Source organism: Abrus precatorius, unplaced genomic scaffold (assembly GCF_003935025.1).
Source record: "Abrus precatorius isolate BTA unplaced genomic scaffold, Abrus_2018 Scaffold11, whole genome shotgun sequence".
Taxonomy (NCBI): domain Eukaryota; kingdom Viridiplantae; phylum Streptophyta; class Magnoliopsida; order Fabales; family Fabaceae; genus Abrus; species Abrus precatorius.
This window is the reverse complement of record NW_020874303.1, coordinates 18,149,923-18,171,820: the sequence shown is the minus strand read 5'-3', so window position 1 is coordinate 18,171,820 and position 21,898 is coordinate 18,149,923. Positions and strand designations below refer to the sequence as shown.

General features: G+C 29.6%; 2 protein-coding genes across 2 annotated transcripts; both read left to right on the top strand.

Annotated features, from left to right (window-relative positions):
* Nucleotides 1–3,433: 3,433 nt before the first annotated feature.
* On the top strand, nt 3,434–5,368 carry LOC113854820 (5-amino-6-(5-phospho-D-ribitylamino)uracil phosphatase, chloroplastic). The gene is made up of 2 exons (XM_027486067.1): nt 3,434–3,609; nt 3,755–5,368. Exon 2 carries the CDS (start codon nt 4,002–4,004, stop codon nt 5,127–5,129), a length of 1,128 nt encoding a protein of 375 aa, XP_027341868.1. The 5' UTR covers nt 3,434–3,609; nt 3,755–4,001; the 3' UTR covers nt 5,130–5,368.
* Nucleotides 5,369–12,950: 7,582 nt separating this feature from the next.
* On the top strand, nt 12,951–20,622 carry LOC113854610 (glutamate--cysteine ligase, chloroplastic). The gene is made up of 16 exons (XM_027485721.1): nt 12,951–13,147; nt 13,227–13,527; nt 14,443–14,593; nt 14,750–14,857; nt 15,115–15,207; nt 15,919–16,002; nt 16,141–16,209; nt 16,297–16,367; nt 16,453–16,521; nt 17,437–17,530; nt 17,677–17,766; nt 17,869–17,949; nt 18,343–18,435; nt 19,060–19,140; nt 19,213–19,282; nt 20,242–20,622. The coding sequence occupies exons 2-16, from the start codon at nt 13,235–13,237 to the stop codon at nt 20,328–20,330; spliced, it is 1,536 nt and encodes a 511-aa protein (XP_027341522.1). The 5' UTR covers nt 12,951–13,147; nt 13,227–13,234; the 3' UTR covers nt 20,331–20,622.
* The last annotated feature ends 1,276 nt before the right edge of the window (nt 20,623–21,898 follow it).

Sequence of the window (21,898 nt, the reverse complement as noted above, 5' to 3'; positions counted from 1 at the left end):
AGTTCTTGAGTTACCTTTCAATTGCAAAAATATATTTTTATTTTAAATTATATTTAAATTTGAGTAGTATTGATTTAAATCTTTTATTAATTAATTTCATATATTTTATATTAACAAATTTACTACAAATTGTCTAAAATTAAAATTTATTAGAATTAAATATATTATTCTTCATAATTTACAAATTAAAATTGCATTTGATTCATATATATTATCTTTTAATTGTATTTAAATTTTTTTTATAAAAAATAATGATTATATTAGGTTAAAAAAGATAATAATAAAACTGTTGTAAATAAGATTTAATAAAAAATTATTAAAAAATTTATATAAAAAATTTAAAAATTTATTGTCAAACAAAACCGTATTTAATGAATGAATATATCTTTGCAATAATTTATTAAAGTTTTGAAGTTACTTTTTAATTAAAAATATTTTTTTTTTGTCAAAAAAAATTATATCCAATGAATGAAGATATTTTTTTAAAAATCTAATAAAGTTTTTAAATTACTTTTAATTTAAAAATAAAATTGTATCTTTACTTTAATTTCAATTCAAATTTGAGTAGCGTTGATTTAAATTATTTTATTAACTAGTTTAATATAATAAATATTTAAATATATATTTTTAACCCTAAAATGTACTTTGAATTAATAATAAAATTACACTTATGTGATAAAAAAATTATAAAAAAATAATTGTCAAATGTTGAAAATAAAAAATAATAATAAAATTTTTGAGTTACCTTTTAATCGAAAAAAAAAGTATACTTTTACTTTAAGTTTTATTTATATTTAAATGGTATTAATTTATATAAATTTATTAATTAGTTTAATATATTTTATATTTTAATATTTAAATTATAATACATAAGAAGATATTATGTATAAAGTTAAAATTGCATTAAATTAACATTTACTGAAATTAATTATAATCTTTTATATAACTTAAGAATTAAAATTATAACTGATTTATATCTATTATTTTTTAATTGTATTTATAAAAAATTTATTAGAATTGATAGTTATATAATATTAAAAAATGACATTAACAAAATTGCTATGAATGGCATTTAATAAGTTGTACAAAATATTTATAAGTTAAAATAGAAAAAAAATTGAATAAATTGTACAAATTTTTTTAAAAAAATATTATGAATTTTTATTCAACATTTAAATGTTATTAATTACTTTACTATATTCTATATGTAAATATGTATTTTAAACACTAAAATATTGCTTAAAGTAAAATAATTACATTTATAAAATTATTTTATATTATATATTATTAAATTAAATTTTTAATAAAAAGATAAATAAATTACAATACAAATAAAAAGACATATTTTATTATATTAATTTTTATTTTTATTTTCTGATTTTTTATATATCACTAAACAGAATTTTATCTAAGTTATGTTTACATAACTTTTAAAAATATTTTTTTATTATCTTCATTTTTATTTATATTAGATTTTTGTAATTGTCACTTTCAAGAGTTACTTATCTACATGAAAATGTATTTTTTAAATTATTGTGTTCGTATATTTTATTTTATTTTTTTAGTAAGCATAAAATTGTATTATTTTTAAATGATATTATGTATTAAATTTTATTTTTAACTGATTAATTTGTATTAAATTTATCATTATATTTTAAATTAATTTAACTTACAATAGTATAAATTTAGATTATTTAAAATTATGTCATGGAATTGACATATCATATAAGTTTATATTTTAAAGTTTATAAATAAAAAAATATATAAATATTTAATTATTTTTATACTACTTATAATATATTTTAATTAAAATATCTAAACCAATTTTTTTATCATTGATATATTCATATGTAGATTCAATTTATATTAATCATAAATAACTATTTACTTTTATATTTTTTATGCTTTTTGTAAGAAAATAATAACTTTTAATAAAAATAAATAGATTTTTTTATAGTCTAAATTCAAGAACCGATTATTAAAAAATAATGTGAATATCACGATTGTGAGATACTTTAAACACATATAACAAAATTAGTATTAATATGGTAATAATTAGTGAAAAGACAGTAGTATTTGTATTTTTCTTATAAAAAATTTATTAATTGTAATAAATTATAATTATGTTATCTTTTATATAGTTCTATACTATTTATTTTTTCACATTATTATTATTGCTCTTTTTCTTTTTCTTTCTATACTATGTTTTATGTATTTGGAAGCCTCTCAATAATAGCAATATTTTAATAAAGACTAAAGATAAAAAAAATTATTAAAATACAATAATAATTACAGAAATAGAAATTATATGCATTATGAAAACCTTTCACATTTAGATTGTATGCATTTTCGTGGATTAATTTTTTATATATGATATTTAAAATCATATATATATATATATATATATTAAAATAGAGTATTTTTTGAAAAATTGCATAAATATAAATATAAAAATTACAAATTTCCGTGTACGTACAAATGTTCAAAATTAAAAATTAAAAAAATTACAAAATCTCAAAATTTGTCAATTTAAAAAAATTAAAAAAACAAAAAGTCACAAATAAGAAAATTTAAAATAATAATAAAATATTCAAAAAGTACAAACAAAAGCAGTCAAAAATTATCATTAATAGTTTTTAGTAAAGAGTGATTAAAAATCACCAATAACAATTTTAATATATATATATATATATGTTTAATTTTGAAAAAAAATATAAAAAAATGCTCTTTTTTATTTGAATGAATAGATTAAATTTGAGTGGCTTATTTTCTACCTCTTATGCTCCCATGTTACCCCTAAGTAATTTATGACAAATTAATTACAATATATTTTTCTCCCCATATAGAGGAATCGAAACGATATGTTCTTATAAGATTTTACAACCTTTTTCATGTAACACTGTCGCAGTAGGTTTTATTTGGATTTTATATCCTATTCGTAAAGTTTGAGTTTAAAAACGTTAATTAAATATTTTTATATTTATGATATAATAATAAAAAAATTAACGATATTCGTGATATATGAGATTAATAAATCTTATTAATTAATACAATATACTTTTAAGTCATGAAAAACTTTGAACCCCAACATAGAGTAAAGAGAAAAACTTTTTATTTAAAATAATAATAATAAAACAAAGCTAGAGTATTTTTAGAATAAAATTTAATTGAATTTATTGTTAGACCGCGGTTGAGTGCCGTAAGGGGGAAACCCTGTTTCAGTGTTTTAGCTTTTTTTTTTAATTTTAATAAAAAACACACAGGAAAAGAAGGCTATGATAGGAACACTGGGCGGTTACCCAAGATTGAAAAACGATTGCGTTATTTGACGAACACGTGTGCTGATAGCAGAGGATTTTGCCAACGTGGACTGCTTCATCTTCAATGTTCGATACCGTCTCTTCTTTAGCCATTTTTTCACGATTTATAATATAAACCACACTTTTGTCATAAAAATCGGAATCAAATAAAAAATTAAATAAAAAAAGAAAAAGGAAAACGTAGCTTACGGGGAAAATTGGCAAATAAAGAAGAGAGATTCAAGTTTGTTTTCCTTCTCTTCGAGGCCGTGAAGTTTCTGATTCTCTTTTTACTTTCTTTCTCTTTCAGGTTGGTTCTTCTTAGTTCATTCTATCTCTTTCCAACACTTTGTTCGACTAGTTTCTTTGCATTCTTTTTGTAATTTTTATTTTTATTTTTTTACTGTTATATGCGTTTTATTTTGAGTAATGGGTAAGCTTGGTTTTTCGTGAAGGGGATTTTTCTGATGGTTCTTGACGATAAAGTTGCGATTTTGCTGTGAAACTCTGTTTCTCTTTGTCGTTTTGCTCCCAAGATGTTGTCGTTTTCAAGAATATAGTTTTGCTCTGGGAATAACGGTTCTAGTTTTGCACTGAATCGTTGGTTAGATAGGTTTATTTGAAGTGAAATTGGCAACCCCTCGTTGTGGAACTCAATTCAACTTGGTCAGAGGCAGTAGAGGTGCCTTTCTTGGTTAAAAAATGGTTGAATCAATTGCTGCAACTTCGCTCCTTGGTCACCGTCCTATTTGTGGTGGAAGTTTGACCAGAGATGTTTCTGGTAAACGCAAATCTTTGAATACTTGTAGGTTCCCAACAACTGAGTTTCTTGGTGGAAGGATTGATGTTTCTCTGCATTTGTCTAAATCTAAATCTGGTAGCTTTTTGTCATCTTCAATTATGGCCTTGGCTGTGGAGCTCACAAGAGAAGCATATTCTTATAGGGAAGAGAAATTTCCCAAAAGAGATAGCATGATAGATAGTGGCTTTGATCCTAGACCTGGTTTGTGGCCTCCAGCAAATAGAGCAGATAAGCCTTCACTTCGGAATCCATTGCTTCGGCAAGAGAGGATGGGATGTGGCTGGTTGGGTGCTATATTTGAGTGGGAGGGTGTTATCATTGAAGACAACCCTGACTTGGAGAAACGAGCTTGGCTAACCCTATCTCAAGAAGAAGGCAAACCCTCTCCTCCTACTTTCATCCTTAAGAGAATAGAAGGGATGAAGAATGAGCAGGCAATTTCCGAAGTGCTGTGTTGGTCTAGGGATCCAGCAGAATTAAGAAGAATGGCTAACAGAAAGGAAGAAATCTACCAATCTTTGCAAGGTGGGATACATAGTCTCATGCCCGGGTCTAAGGAGTTTGTGAGTGTTTTGATGCATTATAAGATACCAATGGCATTGGTTTCCACGCGTCCTAGAAAAACTCTTGAGTCTGCTATTGGGGAAATTGGTATTGAGGACAATTTCAGTGTCATTGTAGCAGCAGAGGATGTTCACAGGGGAAAGCCTGATCCAGAAATGTTTGTGTATGCCACCCAGCTTTTAAACTTCATACCTGAGAGGTGCATTGTGTTTGGAAACTCAAACCAAACAGTGGAGGCTGCTCATGATGCGCGGATGAAGTGCGTAGCTGTTGCTAGCAAGCATCCTGTCTACGAGCTTGGGGCTGCAGACTTAGTTGTCAGGCGCCTAGATGAGCTTTCAGTGGTTGATTTGAAGAATCTTGCAGACATTGAATTGTCTGAATTTGGGTCTGGGGAACCTGAGGTGGAGCTGGAGATGGAAAAAGATTATGACACATCTTCAGTTGATGACTCTTTCTGGTAAATTCTAAAAATGTACAGTTGATTAAACTTCATCTGATTCTTGATGATATTAGTTACAGGTTAGTTACTTGTGTATATGGCAAACAGAATAAATGGGGGGAAAATGATAAGCGATGTGCATTGAACATTGATGTTACTGCTACTGTATTTCTGTCTATATACATTCACGGTACTTTTAGATTTGATTTACTGGTTTTTCAATCCATAATATAGAATACAAATTATCTCATGAAGTTTAGGTAACTTCTACGTTTGGTCCATAAGTTTGTCTTGTGACATTATCCCCTAAACCTAAATTTTGGATGATAACTAAACCTTCAAATACTATTTTGTTTTCTCTTTTCGGGAGGATGAATGCAAATAAGATTTTATACCCCAAAATAGGTAGTTTGTACCTCACAAGTGACTTAGTTTAAAACTACTTTTCCTCTGTTTCTTAGTCTTTAAAACACATAAAGATGAGTGCTGTGTTTGTGGGGTATTAAAGTATCAAAGCCCAAAATATTAATCATAATCAGGGGATAAATGGGCCTAAGTGCCTACTGCAATGTTTTATTTGGTGGGATTTGCATAGGACCGCGGGTATTTTCTGTTCATCATATGCATGCATTCCCCACTTTTCAACTGGTCATATCATATGTTAAGGTTAATGTGATAATATTATTTCCTTTTAACTTGTCCTCTTCCCATTTGTTAAGTAGGAATTGGTGTATTCGTTTAATCTAAAGAACCGGATGCTTGCAGGCCAGCACTTTTTTTGTCAGTAGTTTATTGATACTAAAATAGTAGAGCTTGTTTCGTATGTTTTGAGGCTTTTAGCAAAATGTGAACTCGCTTTGCTCTACGCATTGGTTAGGATAATAAAAGAAGAAAGAATTAATTTGGTTGGACAAACGGAAAGTAGTGAGAAAATTAGTAAATTTTTAAGCTGTTTGATATAAAATAAAAATATGCGAAAAAGTGATAGAAACTGATCTTTTATAAGGAATAGGGAAGGATTTTCCTTGATACAGTTACAAACCTACAGAACTTCAAGCAGTTGCACCTCTGATCGCTGAAAGGCCCTAATTTTCTATCAAAATGACAAGCTATTATCCTTTTCTTCTTTTATTCTATTTATATATGAAATACCTTTTACTAATGATAATTAAGCAACTATTATTTATAACTAACTAATGAATTATCTAACAATATTTCCTCTTAAACATTTACCTTGTCTTAAGGTGAATGGAATGCATATGATGAAAACGAGCCCACCAAGGTCCCATGCTTCTTTTTTTATCCATATTCAATACTCCTTTCTTTACTTCAGGGGCCCCATTGTCTTATCCATTATCAGTCTGATCGTCTGATATCTATTGCTTTGTCATGATTGGTCTCCCATTTCCTTTTCTTTGATTTGCCCAAATTCTCTATTTTCTTCTTCCAATTTGTTTCTTCTGGTGCCACTCATGGAAACATTTCTGTCCTCTGCTTTCTTCTTCACTTCTCCCAAAAGATTGTTTTTCACCACTCTGTTTTGTTTTATTCTTTCTCCTTCGTCGATCAAATTTTTTATATAGCGCATCTATTCAAATGTTTGTTTCATTTATTAGGATTTTTTTTAAATAATTATAAAAATAATTTATGACTCATGCGTTATTTTCAAATTATTCCAATAAATTTATTCGTATAGCTTAACAAAATAATTTTTTTTTAGCTTATGTCAATAAATTTTATTGTTAAAATTATACCTTAAACTATCATTTAAAAAGAGCTTGTTGAATAGACGTGTAACTGAGCCCTGTTCTACAACACACCTTAATTCTTGATCTACATGCTCTTTGTTCTTGCTCCCAATATTCTTCCTTATTCTTATTCATCATCTTGGAATCAAATCAGAAGATTTGGATCTTACTCAAGCTGGAACTCTTTAAGCAAGGTAGTTTTCTTTACACACAAACCACCGAGCAAAAGCACATTATTTTATATAGGCTTTCAAACATTTTTATTATTTCCTCAAGCATTGTAGTGGCCTCAGAAAGTGTCGTTCCTCATTAATTCGTTACCACATGCTTCTTTTTCTATAAATTCTGAAATCATCTTCAAGATTTAACAGCCACAACTCTAAGACCGGAGTCCTAAATTGATAGAACTAGTATTTTATTAGGAGGAATAATGAAGAATTCCCCTTGGTACAGCTACAAAAACAATATTTTGAGGGTCTATTACCTTCCAATGCTCAAAGGCTCAAATTTCCTTCCTTACAAAATATCAAATTCATCTCTTTTCCTCACAAAAGGGAGTCTTAAATAGACAAATATGCTCCTGAAAAGATAGGTTATATAATACAATTATTATATTTTATTTCACTATTTATTAATATATATATATATATATATATATATATATATATAGTATTATGTGATAAAATAAAATAAATATTTTTTGTTATATTAAAAATTCTTATAACAAAAGCATGCATTTAACGAATTGAGATTTCATATATAATTATTATCTTTTGCTAATTATTTTATAGAGTAAGAAGCTCCAAAATACCATTCGTGGAATATCTTACCATGCATCCAGATTGAACTTAACATGTAGAATCTAAAATAAACCACAAAGATCGTGACAACATATTAAGAAATGTCGTATGTGTGTATATAATAAGACATGTAATACTGTGTTTTTTTTTTTCAGGAGAGAGAATATATTAAGAAAGGGATTGACCAAAGCCCTTACATCTAATAGAGGTGTAAGTTAGGCACCTGACTCATGGAACAACCCTTTTTTCTTTTTACTTTGCACCCTGATTTTATAATTTATTACCCATGTTGTAGTTACTTTCAAGCTTTATACACACACAACTCACTAATTAAGTGGGTTGGGGTTAGAGTTGACTTATAGGTCGATTTAATTTCATCAAATTAGTCTGAAATTCACTTAATTCATTTTAATGTTATAATAAGTTCATGTTGACTTATATATTAATGTAACTTTAATAATTTGTCAAACACATTTATATTGGGATATTTTTCTTCCTTGTTGTATTGTCTCAGGCCTAGGCCTTTTCTCATTTTGACATATTTAGTATGAACTAATTTTAGTGGTCTGTCCTTGTCGTGTAGCCATTCTATCTACCTTGTCTAATAACATTTTTTGTGTATACAAATATATGTCCATTATGTATGGCAATTTTTTTGGGTAATAAAGACATTTGCAAGTTTAAATTTATAAAATTATAGAATATACGTACGCAGTGAATCAGATTTTTCCTTCTTCATTAATATCATTTTTTTGGTGGTGGGGATTGTGAAAAAGATTAATGTTGATGGAATATCTCAATACTTAAAGTTACGTTATGTTTCAATAGAGTCACACAAGGGGGAAACAATGTGTAAATTGTGTGAAGTTTGTGTAAGGGTTGGTGAGAGGGCTATTACCAAACTAAATCCCATGTTTTTGCAACTATCCAAGAAATGCGGATAAACTTGAAGGGAATGTTAGTTGGGTGGGAGACTAAAATATTCTAAAAACAAATTTATTTATACACCATTTATTTTTTTTATTTTTAATAATTATTCTAAGCTATCATAAAATTTTCCCAAATTTTTAATTTCGAAATTAAAATTATGAAAGGTTGTGTCAAAAGAAAAAGGCTATTCTAAAATGTCTTGTGGTTATGAGAAATATGACCCCCAAGTATGGATTGGGCTAACCAAGCTGAACTACAAGCAATTTCAGAACAAACTTTGGGCTACCTCGAAACAGTAAAAATTCCATTAAGCAGAAACACTGAAGTTATTGTTGAGAGGAAAAAACCATTGTTATTCATCCGATCAGAAATTTAAGATTTAATTAGAAAAAAAAGAATCATGGTAACTTCTAAACTTGTATTGTGAAACTTTTAAGTTCTCCTCGTATATCAATCATATCACAATGAAGGTTTTGATTCCTCTAAAGCAAGAAATATATATAGAGTGAGAAAGTGATAAATTATATTCACTTTTATCTTAATGTTTGATTATATTTATAAAATACTAAAATAAAAAAAAAATCTTAACTTACTCATTATATTTTAGAGGAACTGAATCCCACGACGGATTCACATATACGTGGTTACATAGATAGCTTTAATGACATGACAATCTTTCTTAAACTTGCGAAGCACAACAAAAGTTATGATGCAGCAACTCACAGTACTGCAGTCACCATAAACAACATGTCATTCTCACTTTCTCAGGGTCACCAATATGAATGATTAGTGGCCAATGACAATAACATTGAACATAGCCCAACTGAAGATCGATGGTCAAACAAAATAGCGTTGAATAATTGATTATTGCTGTTGCTAGTTCATTGAACATTTTATACAAGTATCACAGCATTCTTTCATGGCAGCCCTGTGATAATGAATATGTTGTTTTACACGTAAGTTTAAGACAAATTAAAATCTTTTACGTATCATGTACAATTAGACTATTTTAAATTAAAAAATTACTGTCTTAATTTTTTTATTTTAATTTGATCTTTCAACTTTTTTCTTTTTAGTTTTTTTTTAATTCTTTAATCTTCAACATAAATCAAGTAAGTATATTGGGAGCACCAAATTAAAAAAAATGTCATTTGCATGGTGTAAGGTTTTATTAAATACTAGAGTCAATAAAAGCTAGTTTAGTTGTTAATGATTAGATTTCTGACATACAAGAATGCTGCTAGTTTAAATTTCATTGTTGATATGAGTCCTTTGTTGGTGAATATATGTGAGTAATTTTGTAAAAAGTTTTGAACTTTGAAATGTATCACACTTTTGATCATGGGTGTTCATGAGTTGAATGGTCGATTTAGCTGCCACCAGGTCCCAAGAGATGCACGCAAGAGGATGAGTCAAAGAAGTTGTGCGAATATGAGAGATTGAAGATAAAAAATAAAACAAGGTCATGAAGTTGGGTTAGGTCTTTTTATTATTAACTTAGAGTCCTAATCCATACTTAATTGAGTTATAGTTTTTTTTAATCTAATCGTACTTAAACATACTTGTTTACTCGAACTAGTTCATTCATTATTTAATAGATTAAATTGGTCGAGCAAATTAGATTCATAAACACCCTTATTTTTTTAAAAAATAAATTTTCAATATAATTGATAAAATGGTTTGGTTTAGTTTAGTCCATTTGATGAGATATAGAATTTATAAATTTCAAATTAAATTTATTTTTTAAAACTCAATTCAATTAAGCTTAATATAGGGTTAATTTATCAAAAAAATCAATTTGTCGAACATGTACATCAGTCTATGATTTCAAATTACATTTGGATTCCTTCATGTTGAACCCGATAAAGCTTATGATTTGCAATAAGCTCATGATCATGAACATGCTACTCATTTTTCAGATTTTATTCTCTCCTTTGCTCTTCTCTCTCAAATAAAATTTTTAATTTTTATAAATATTTTAAACTTAAAAAAATTACTTTTTACATATTTTACTTAAATAAATTTAAATTTCTTTTAAAAAAATTACGCTGCAAGGTACATTTCATGTTAAAAATTGTAGATGATTTGAATCTAATTAAGTATACGTATAATAATAATGTGAACTCTCATTGCCAGTGGGTTAATCCTTAATCATGTGCTTTCCACCAAGTGCTGTGCTGTTTCACTTTAATTATTCACGAATTTGTGTCGTTAACAATTTGTAATGGATCTTATTCTTATGCTTCATTTCACGGTCAGCAGCAAAAATTAATGGCGGCTTACATATGCACGTGCACAAAAGTTTATAAACTATGCATTTGAGTGACACATTTTAGCACCTAAGAGCATGATAGTATAGAAACTACAATTGTTTTTGTCATCTTAGATATAAAATTAGCCTTAACCCTTCCACAATGCCTAATAAATAATCCATCATCACTGCCACTGCTTAGGTTAGATTCAATGTTAGTAATATATATTATTTTTGTCACGCTCCACTCACCAAATCAAATCATTCATATAAAAAATTGTGAGTTTTGAACTGATGTGTTAATTTTATTCTACTCCACTGTTTTATTGTACAATATTAATCAAAATCTTAAAGGTAATACTAGTTATAAAATAGTTTTGTTGAGAATATTATTAATATATATATATATATATATATATATATATTTATTGTGTTTTTAAATAAATTTTAACATATATTTTTAAAAATTCTTCGATAAGTATCGTAATCGTTAAGAATACGCTATTTATGTTATGCTCAAGATTCGAAGGAATCATAGAATCCGCTTTATAACTATAATAACCCACTCAAAGGGATTGGTTTTATGCTCGTGATTCGTGAGCCCTTAAAGAAAATAATTACTTATATTGTAAATTTTTCATTTATTTTTAAAAATATACGATTATTTATTCAATATAAAGTAAACTAAAAACATGCTTACATCAATGGAAGAAGGAGACTCAATTTCTAAATTTGATTTTACCTCTAAAATAAGAAGATATATAACAAATGAAATATATATATTTTTTAATTTAAAAATCATTAGTATAGAAAAAAAATACTTAAATTCAAATAATAATAAACATATACTCACTTGAAGATATCCTCTTAGCTTCATTGGGTCACTTCGAAATTTCCACCCTCTTGAGCCTAGTAACAATATATTAATATCACTTTGAAAAGTTATAGATTCACATTTAAAATAATAATTTTTATTCAAAATAAATATTTATATGTCAAACCTAAAAACATAATAAATATTTTTAACAAATTTTATCACCTTTAAATATTTTAAAATAATATTAAAAAATAAAAATATTGTTTAGAAAACATCCTTCATGTGTCTAAAAATACATATTAAAAATTTTAATTAATAATTTTTTTTAAAATATAATATTTAATATTATTAATACATTTATTTTTAAACTATCTTATAATTTGCAATAAAAAATATTATGCATAGGTTTGTATTATATAACATTATATATACGTTAAAAAACTGTTTCTTTTATAGAAAAGGAATGGTGCAGAAAGTGGATGAAAAAGAGGACCTGAAAGAGGGAGGTGACGTGCGGCGTGACGAGCTCAAATTTGATGCCATACTACTTAACTAGAGGTAATATTAATTATTCTCATTTATACAACCTTTAAATTTAAATCACATTTATTAAGAAAATTTCTTAGAAAAAATATTTATTACTTTTTTTGAATTTTTTAATATTTAATTTTAATCTTTAAAATTAAATTTAAACACATAAAAATAATAATTTTTATAAAAAGTGTCTATATCAAATTTTTATTTTTTAAATCAAAATGATTACTTTTAATTATTTAAACTTAACTCTAAAGAATAAAATTCTAAATTTATTCTTAACTAAAGTCAAGTTATATTACTATATTAATTATTAAAATGTTAGACAAGTTTAACAAAATTGATAAATATATAAAATAACTTCTGCAATTTTGTAAAAAAAAAATAAATTATATTAACGCTTTTTTAAAACTCTAACGATTAATAACAGTAAAGTTTAATTATAGAAGAAAAATATTAATTATATTTTTATATTTATTTACTTTTTAAACGTGTGCCGAAAAAATATACTTTTGCAATAATTTATTATTAAAACATCTAATAAAGTGTATTGAATGTTTTTTAACAGAAATCTTAATATAATAAACATCTTATTTTTAATGAGTTTACTTTGTTTATATTTAATCTCAATTTTAAAAGTTAAATTAAAGAAAAAGATTTGATAAAAAAAGAATTTGAATTATAGATTTTACACTAAGGAAAATGATTTGGATTATGGTATATGGAAGTTAAAGAAACGGGGGCGAGTAATTAATAGAAAATAAGGAATTGCGTTGCGTCTCTTGGCATCGGGGAGTCGTCGTTTTCGTGTATTTCCTTTTTGGTTGTAAGAAAGAAAATATATGAGATAGCTACCGAGCTGTGAGTGACTGCGAGTGAGCCAGAAAAAGACCATTTCCCCTTCTTCTCTTCTCTCTCACACTACAGCCAATTCCGCAACCCTAAACGACAACGCGCTCGGTAATACTCTCCTCCTTCACGCGTCATACTCATGCTCTGCGTTTCGTTTTTTCTTAATTTCCGTTTTTCTCTTCTTCAGTCACCGCCATGGTTGTCATTTCCCGATGTGCCACATGCACGCGTCACGACTTATTACGACACGAGTTCGATAGGAAAAGCTCCGTTCGAAACAGTTCCTCTTCCTCTTTGTTGTGTTCTGCTAAGAAGGTTTTGCAGGTGAAGAGGATTGTTGGCGCTGTTGGGTGTAGACGTGGCCGTGGAGGAGTGATTGTTGCTGCCAGCCCTCCCACTGAAGACGCTGTTGTTGCTACTCACCCTCTCACCAAACAGGATCTTATCGATTATCTTGCCTCTGGTTGTAAGCCCAAGGAAAAATGGAGGTGCCTTCTTCACTCTCTTTTTCCATTTATGATGTGATGATTGTTGAGGATTTTCTGTTTTACGTGTTGTTTCTGTTTTCAATGAAATTTGTGATCATTGTTGCGGATTTTCTCGATTGTTTAATAGTGCGTGCTTCATCTGTCCACTTTTATTACATCACTATTTTAGTTCCTAAATTTGTAAGTTCTTTTTAGTTTCATCTTTGACTTAATAGAAATTTCATTTTTGTCCACGAGTTGTTAAAAGGTATATTAGTACTTAACAAGGAGGTTCACGTAGGACATTGGATGCCAACTCGACATGTTAATTGTCAACTGAATCTGTGTTAGAGGTTAGACAATGAATGATAATGGAAGTTTAGAGCAAATGAGGGAGAAGACGACAACTTAGAGTTTTGTGGGAGGAGGTGAATTTGAATGTAAATTTTAATAATTACTCTCTTAAGAGTCACACGGCGTCTTTTGGGGTGTGGAATGTTACTTAATGTGTCAGGTTGAAACTTAACATGCTAGATTTCTTTATTTGTTACTAATGTTAACTGAATGTAGGGACTAACGTGAAATATATTTGAGCATGTTAGGGACTAAAGTGAATAAGGGCATAAAATTAGGAATTAAGAATGTCAGTTGAATAGTCTCATGACATCATTAGGAGAATGATATGGAACATTCAAGTGCAAGTGCCTGTTGGCTCAGGGTCTGCTGGATGTGTGTAAATTCTTAAAGATGTGTGTAAGTTTCCTTTCAATATTATTTTTAAATCAAATTTTTTTTGCCTTGTTTAGGTATGTATTTTTAAGTAAGTTTATGTAGCACCTGATTAGGTTTCTTGAAAGTATTGAATTTGAACGATCTCTTATGTGATAACTAGTTTACGTGTCTATAGGGGGTTAATTTATTCATATAGTCTTGCAGAATAGGTACAGAACATGAGAAGTTTGGTTTCGAGTTTGGAAGCCTGCGTCCTATGAAGTATGATCAAATAGCGGAATTGCTGAATGGCATTTCTGAGAGATTTGACTGGGATAAAGTAATGGAGGGTGATAAAATTATTGGACTCAAACAGGTAAGCTAATTTTTGCATGAAAATTGTTGAACATCTTGTTTGGGATTTACAATTTAATTTGTTTGTTAAGATGCTTCCTGATTCTTGCATCCAATGCAATGCTTTGTTATTGTTGGAGATTTTAAGTGAAGTCTTTTTGCACATTATGTAAACCAGGGGAAGCAGAGCATATCATTGGAGCCAGGTGGTCAGTTTGAACTAAGTGGAGCTCCTCTTGAAACCTTGCATCAGACTTGTGCTGAAGTTAATTCGCACCTCTATCAAGTTAGTCATGCTTACTTGTTATGAGATAAATCAAATAAATCTGCCATCCAAGAAAGGAATTTGGAATTTTTTACGCATTCATCTTTTCTACAAATAAATATTTATCATCAGTACAGTTGTGGTCATTTAACATTTCTTTCTAGGTCATAGATGGCTAAATTTTAGTGCTAGTTCATTTTGTTTGATGTTTCTGTAATCTGATGAGTGACTTTACTTCTTTCAGATCTGTAATTATTTCCCTATACTTATATTTATAGGTTAAAGCTGTTGCTGAGGAAATGGGAATTGGATTTTTGGGGATTGGTTTCCAGCCAAAGTGGGGAATCAAAGACATACCTATAATGCCAAAGGTAGTCTTTTCTTTCTTCCCATCTTTCAAGTTCTTTAACTTTCGAACAGGTACATGTTTTTAACTTTATGTATATATAAAAACTGTCCTCAGATGTCACTTGCTGACTGCATCCATCATAGCTGATTTTTTAAATGGATAAGACTAACTGTTTTTAGTTAACTTGTCATGAATTTGGCTGGGTTTCTTGATTTCAGTATTAAATAGCTGTCAAATTTCACTGACTTACCTATTCATTCATTAATTATAATGACTTGAGATTAATGCAACTACCTTTCGTCAGTCAGACTTGAGTCCAGATAGGAATGACGTGGAATTTTGATAATCTTAGTGTAAAGGGCTGATATTTAGTCCACAGAATTGTCCATTGAGGATTTGTAGCTTAATTTGCAATTGAATGAACAAATAGTTTTCATTCAGGTTGTTGTTGGGGGAGTGAATGGGTGGATGGATTCAGCAACCTATACTAGTATATACTTTTTCTTTTATGCCACAATACATTGTGTGATAAATTCATTAACTGTGCCAGTTTTTTATCTGCTTATTATACTATTGTTGTTTTCATCTGAAAATTACAATTGTCAGTTCCACATACATACATGTAGTAGACTTAACTTTCAATAACCATTAAAACTTTGTTACTGAACAATGATTGTGATTCTTTATTGGCCTTTAGTGGTTCAATTACATTTTTTTGACATTGTTGCCACAGGGAAGATATGAAATTATGAGGAATTACATGCCCAAAGTTGGTTCTCTCGGACTTGACATGATGTTCAGGACATGCACTGTACAGGTGAGATGTGTGATGATTTGCGAGCAGACTTTTAGTTAAGTCATCCTAATTTAAATGTGATGAAAATAGTACCTTCTGATACAACCATATACTCTGCTTTCATACTGAATAATAACATTTTATATTTTACTTTTATAGGTCAATCTGGACTTCAGTTCTGAAGCTGACATGATTAGAAAATTTCGTGCTGGCCTTGCTTTGCAGCCTGTAAGAAACATTAACATATTATTTCATTCTTTCTATTAGGGAATTTGTTTAATGCTATGGAAGTACTTATTGTTATCTTTATGACAGATAGCAACAGCTCTTTTTGCAAATTCACCCTTTACAGAGGGAAAGCCAAATGGTTTTGTCAGTATGAGAAGGTATGTGGAAGTTTTTATGCCGTCATTTCTTTTTTCTCTTCACATTGTTAAGGTACCTTATGCAGTTTTCATGTGCTTCAAACAGCCATATTTGGACTGATACTGATAAGGACCGCACAGGCATGCTGCCCTTTGTTTTTGATAACTCGTTCGGGTAAGAGATTATTTTTGAATTATGAAGATTAAGACTTAAACTTTTATTTCTAGATCTTCTGACTCTAGGCTTCAAGGGTATCCAGTGAATGTAAAAGAAGGCATTAAGAATAAAATACAGTCATTGATATTTTTTCATCCTTTTTCTGATTCTGTAATCTTTCATATTTACTGTCCAAAATACATGTATTTGGAAATATGCACACTGAATGCCTAGGGCATATGAAATTTTGACTTTTAAGATTGCAATGCCGTCAAGATATTAAAGAGTTGGGATATTTATTTGCCAATTTTCCTGATACTACTTTTGACCAGATATAAAGGGAGGGTTTTGATGTGATGAAATTATGGACCTCTGTTCTACTTACGTATGAGATCATATGAATTTTGCACATTTTTTTGCCTCTAAAGTACCTTCTCGCGCACCATCCAATTTATTCCTTGATTTTTAGACTTTCCCTGTTTTTCTGTTATTTCTTTGTTTCTTTATTATGGTGTTCTTCTATGACCCTTCTAACTCATGGTTTGAACTTAAACCTTGAAATCAAGGTCTTAAAAAACTGAATGGTGCATTTAAAATGGAAATTTTGAAACACTTTTTTTCTTTTTTAAGAAAAAAGACTATCCGTGAAGACAACATAAGTAAGGATATGAATAAGTACTAAGTAATTAATAGATATAATTTATTGTTTTACTTGTTTTATATTTCTCTTTAGGAATTGGCTATCATGTGAAATTAAAATTGAGATGATGCATTATTTTCTGTAATAGTTCAGTTGAAATAAATATAATAATTTGACTATGTTCATCTTGATAAATTCTCATCTCCTCCCCCCTCCCCCCCCCTTTTTTTTTTCCTACAGTTTTGTTGATGTTATTTCAGGCATAGTTTGGCTAATGAACTTTCTGATTGCAGGTTTGAGCAGTACGTTGATTATGCCCTTGATGTTCCAATGTATTTTGTCTATCGGAAACAGAAATATGTCGATTGTACTGGAATGACATTCAGGGTTTCCATCTATCTTTAATATTCTTAATCAAAGGCTATCTCATGTGGCCCTGCCATTCTTTGTTGCAAAACTTACTTCCCTTGACCCCAGTACCCATGTAGCCTTGATTTGTTCAATGTAGAGAATTGATTATTATTTTATTGCAGGATTTCTTGGCTGGAAGGCTTCCTTGTATTCCTGGTGAATTACCAACTCTCAATGACTGGGAAAATCATTTGACAACTATATTTCCTGAGGTTTGTTTTTATTGGTTTCACAATTTAACTGCTATACGTTGCTATTGCAATGGATGTGCAGCATTTTTTAGTTGTGTTATTATAAATCATTACTCTTTTCAGGTCAGGCTGAAGAGGTATTTGGAAATGAGAGGTGCTGATGGAGGGCCTTGGAGAAGGTTATGTGCTTTACCAGCATTTTGGGTGAGTGGCCTTTATTCAACTTGTGCATGATGTTTGTAGTCACTTAGCCTCTGATATTGGGATTGTTCATTTTCTTGATTGTCCACATTCTCACCATTAAAATGGTGATGTAAAGCATAAACACAGGCACAATTTTTAAGCTGGGATTGTCAGTTTGCACTTGGCTTATTCTAGGAGGCATGATCTGTGCAACAATGTAACGATTATTATTTTTAAAAAGGAAAAGGAATGATCCTTTTCCAATAATATATTGTTTTTAAACTTCTGATCCTGTATTCTCTGTGATATTCAAACCATTTATCTTTGCTTGCATGCTCCTCACTTAACTTATGAACTTCTTCAATTTTGTAACATAAGCTAAGTAACTAACTGTAATTTCCCTGATTGTGTCAGGTAGGGTTATTGTATGACGAGGTTTCTTTACAAAGTCTTTTGGATATGACAGCAGATTGGACTCCAGAAGAAAGACAAATGCTAAGGAATAAGGTAGCATCCTCAATAACAATATTTTTCATTGGTATTATTCAGCCCAGAAGCATAAGTTGTTAATTCATGTTCTAGAAATGATTTTTCTTTTAGTTAGTCTCCAACACATCCTGTCATGCAAAATTGCTTTGGGTTTGAAGCAGGGACTAAGCACAAGGTTGCTATACCATGTGGTGAACTATAATTCGGAGAAGGGGGTAAATGAGGATTGGATTCTTCTGTTTATCATTTGATCAAAGTGGCTTTGAATCCTTGTCAAAGTTGAAGTTAGGAGTGGATGTGATAGGAGGATAAAACTGAGCTAATTTAGTTTTTACGTGTTCTATTGTTAGGTTCTTGAAGTTTAGAGGGCTAATATTATTTGAAACCTGGAAGAGTGAATAAGTATTCCTTCTCTTATTCAAGTCCCTCTCTCTCCCCCTCTCACATGCACACACACCCTGTCATGTATGTACATTCACGTATATGCTGCCATTTCATCCTAGAGATGTTCTTCTGATTTCATGATGATTGATACATGTCATAGACCCAGTGGTCACAGTTGATATTTTACTGAGTTTATATTTCAGTGATGTTCATTATTCATACTACAGTCTATACTGAACATTTGAGTCTCTATGGCAGGTTCCGATCACTGGTCTTAAGACACCATTCCGAGACGGTCTGCTGAAGCATGTTGCTGAAGATGTTCTAAAGTTGGCAAAGGTAAAAGGTGTCATTATTTTTGTTATTGCTGTTATCATTAATGTTGCTAAGGGCATTGGCATGCATCCACAGGATGGCTTGGAGAGAAGAGGGTTCAAGGAATTGGGATTTTTGAATGAGGTGGCTGAGGTGGTTAGAACAGGTAATGGATTTATATGTTATATCCTCATTAGTGATGATGCATCTCCCCCAACCTTCTTCATGCTTCCACAGGCCTTATTTTCATTTCATCCCCTAATTTATTTCAGTTAGATTTGAACATTCATAATTTATATCTACTTGGACCTTATTTTAGCAATGGATTATCGTCAATGCACTGAACAAATGTTTCTGCTCTCCAATCAAACATACTTACAATTCAGTTAAAGTGATGCGTTACAAAAGTCTTCGTACCTATTATATGAAGCAGACACTTTAAAGAAGAGCCTTATCCGTGTTAAGACATAACTTCAATGGGACACCAGACTTATCTATTGGTGACATAATATAATGTGGAGATCAAATTAAAAATGAGCATCACTTATAGTGACTAAAGTTACTATATTATGCTTTTTGTGATGCATCAGACTTATTTTCAATTTTGTTCAATACTTTAGAGTAACTCCATATCAATCTCACGATATTTAATGACAATGATGGGCACAACTTTCAAAATGAACATTCTTTTATTTTGGATACATTTTCCTGTTTATTAAAAAATAGGCTGAAAACTTAAAATATTGTAAATAACAGAAACCATAGTCCAAATAAGGCTCAAGACAATTGTCATATTTAAGATATTGATCAAAATAAATCCACTTCCATTATGTGAGGGAAATTAGAACGACTTTATTCCGAACATGGTTTTTGATCCAGCCTCATCTTAATCTTCCAAAGCAAACGTCAATATGTTAATTTAGTTGTATATACAGGCTCCAAAATTGGGTGTTAAAATTTATGCAAGTTTATGCCAAAATTTCAATTGCTTTTTCATGTACAGACCCGAGATTTATACTTGACATCTTGAAATGGTTTTTCTTTACTATGCCATGCTTATAGTATCCTGCCTTGCTCAGGCTTTTTGTTTCGTTTAGTTTTTGTCTAATGATCTGTGTGTGGCAGGTGTCACTCCTGCTGAGAGGCTTTTGGAATTGTTTCATGGAAAGTGGGAGCAATCTGTAGATCATGTATTTGAGGAATTGCTTTATTAAGCTTGTATTCAACTAGTTGCTTCTCTTTCACGTCAAGTGGGAGGTTAATTCGTGTGAACCTCTGGTTATAGTTATGGCTGCCTCTCTTTTGAGCTGCTTTTAGATATAGGAAATAATTGATATGTAATTTTTGCCTTAAGGCTTCTCATATACTTTTCTTGGAAACATGAAGCTGACGTTTAATTCATGTCACGAGTTTGAAAATCACATCATCTTGATCGTTTTAACAAAGTGTCAATAGATTAATGGTTTGTGGTAGGTGCAAATGTTGCTTCCACAAACTCTTTTTTCTCTATTTCTAGACTCAGACTAATAATTCAGATTTGCATCACTTGTCTTTTCTTTTTTTAATTAATTTTTTTGCCAATATTCCTATTTTCCGTTTTTGTTAGTTTCCTCACTAATCTATGCTTATCAGAAAGATACATCTTAACCAACCAAAATATTAAATTTTTTTTTTTTTGTAACAAGAGATTAAATGTCACCTGGCACATGATGTGTATTTGAGTTGATATTTCATCTTTAATGCATGCTCTTGTACTAGAAGTTCTTACTTCCAAATCGTGAAAACATGGATCATGAAGCATTTAGCATGCGACAGAATACGCAATGCCCTTGCGAGCTTCTGAATGTACCTTGAGGAGTGAACGTGAATATCTTAAAATGCAATTGATTGGAGATGAGGGTACTACCTTAGGGTAGAGGTGGGTGATTACTGTGGAAAGAAATTTATCTGAAGCGTGATTTTATTAAATAAGATTTGATGGGCTACCTTATTTCATCAAATGCCTTGACAGCCATTTACTCAACGGCATAACTCTACTTCCTTAAACCTCTGTTCACTTGGAAGTAAATATGTTGCATTCACTAGATATTAGCTTAATTCGCTACCATCTTTTGTGGATGTAACGCATGTGACATGATATGACATATTCACAACTTTTTCTTTCATATTTTTCTTTTTGGTTTCATTAAATTACAAATTAATTTATGCAGGAATAATATTAAGTTTTTTATTTTTTTAGTTAAACTATGAATTCAAATGATGCTTGTTACTCATTTCAATTGCTTAAAAAGAAGGTATTAATTGAAGACTTGATAGATTTTAAATATAATAAATACTTACACTTGTATTTAATCATTCTTGTTATTTATTATTTAACGTGTGCATTAAGAACCACGACAAAGCTAAATATTAATTCTTTATGTACGACTTCACATGTAACGTAATCGCTTTGATTCTCATTTAGAGTTTCTCATTGGTGAAGTATGGCTAGCTCTGCTCTTCTGCATATAAACAGCACCCAAAAAAATTGTGATTTTTGATAAATTTGTTTAAGGAAGAACAAGGATTCCCGCACCGTTACCTAACTATTACTTTAGTATGCATGAAAACAGTTGTCTTGAGAAGGATACAGGTTGCCACGGAACTCTGATGCCCTTCATAATTGAATTCATATTCTCTGTCAAGATATGTTTTTGGTCTAGTATTTTTGCCGGATTTTGAGTTTATTATTTATTTTTTTGTAAATCTTTTGGCTTTAATTCTTCATTTTAAAAATTCAATA

Excerpts from the sequence above, each read along its gene's own strand:
- LOC113854820 (XM_027486067.1), top strand. The coding sequence starts at position 4,002 with ATGGTTGAATCAATTGCTGCAACTTCGCTCCTTGGTCACCGTCCTATT.
- LOC113854610 (XM_027485721.1), top strand. The coding sequence starts at position 13,235 with ATGGTTGTCATTTCCCGATGTGCCACATGCACGCGTCACGACTTATTA. Across the intron at positions 15,208-15,918 it reads ACATACCTATAATGCCAAAG|GGAAGATATGAAATTATGAG; the intron begins GTAGTCTTTTCT and ends TTGTTGCCACAG. Across the intron at positions 16,368-16,452 it reads GGTTTTGTCAGTATGAGAAG|CCATATTTGGACTGATACTG; the intron begins GTATGTGGAAGT and ends TGCTTCAAACAG.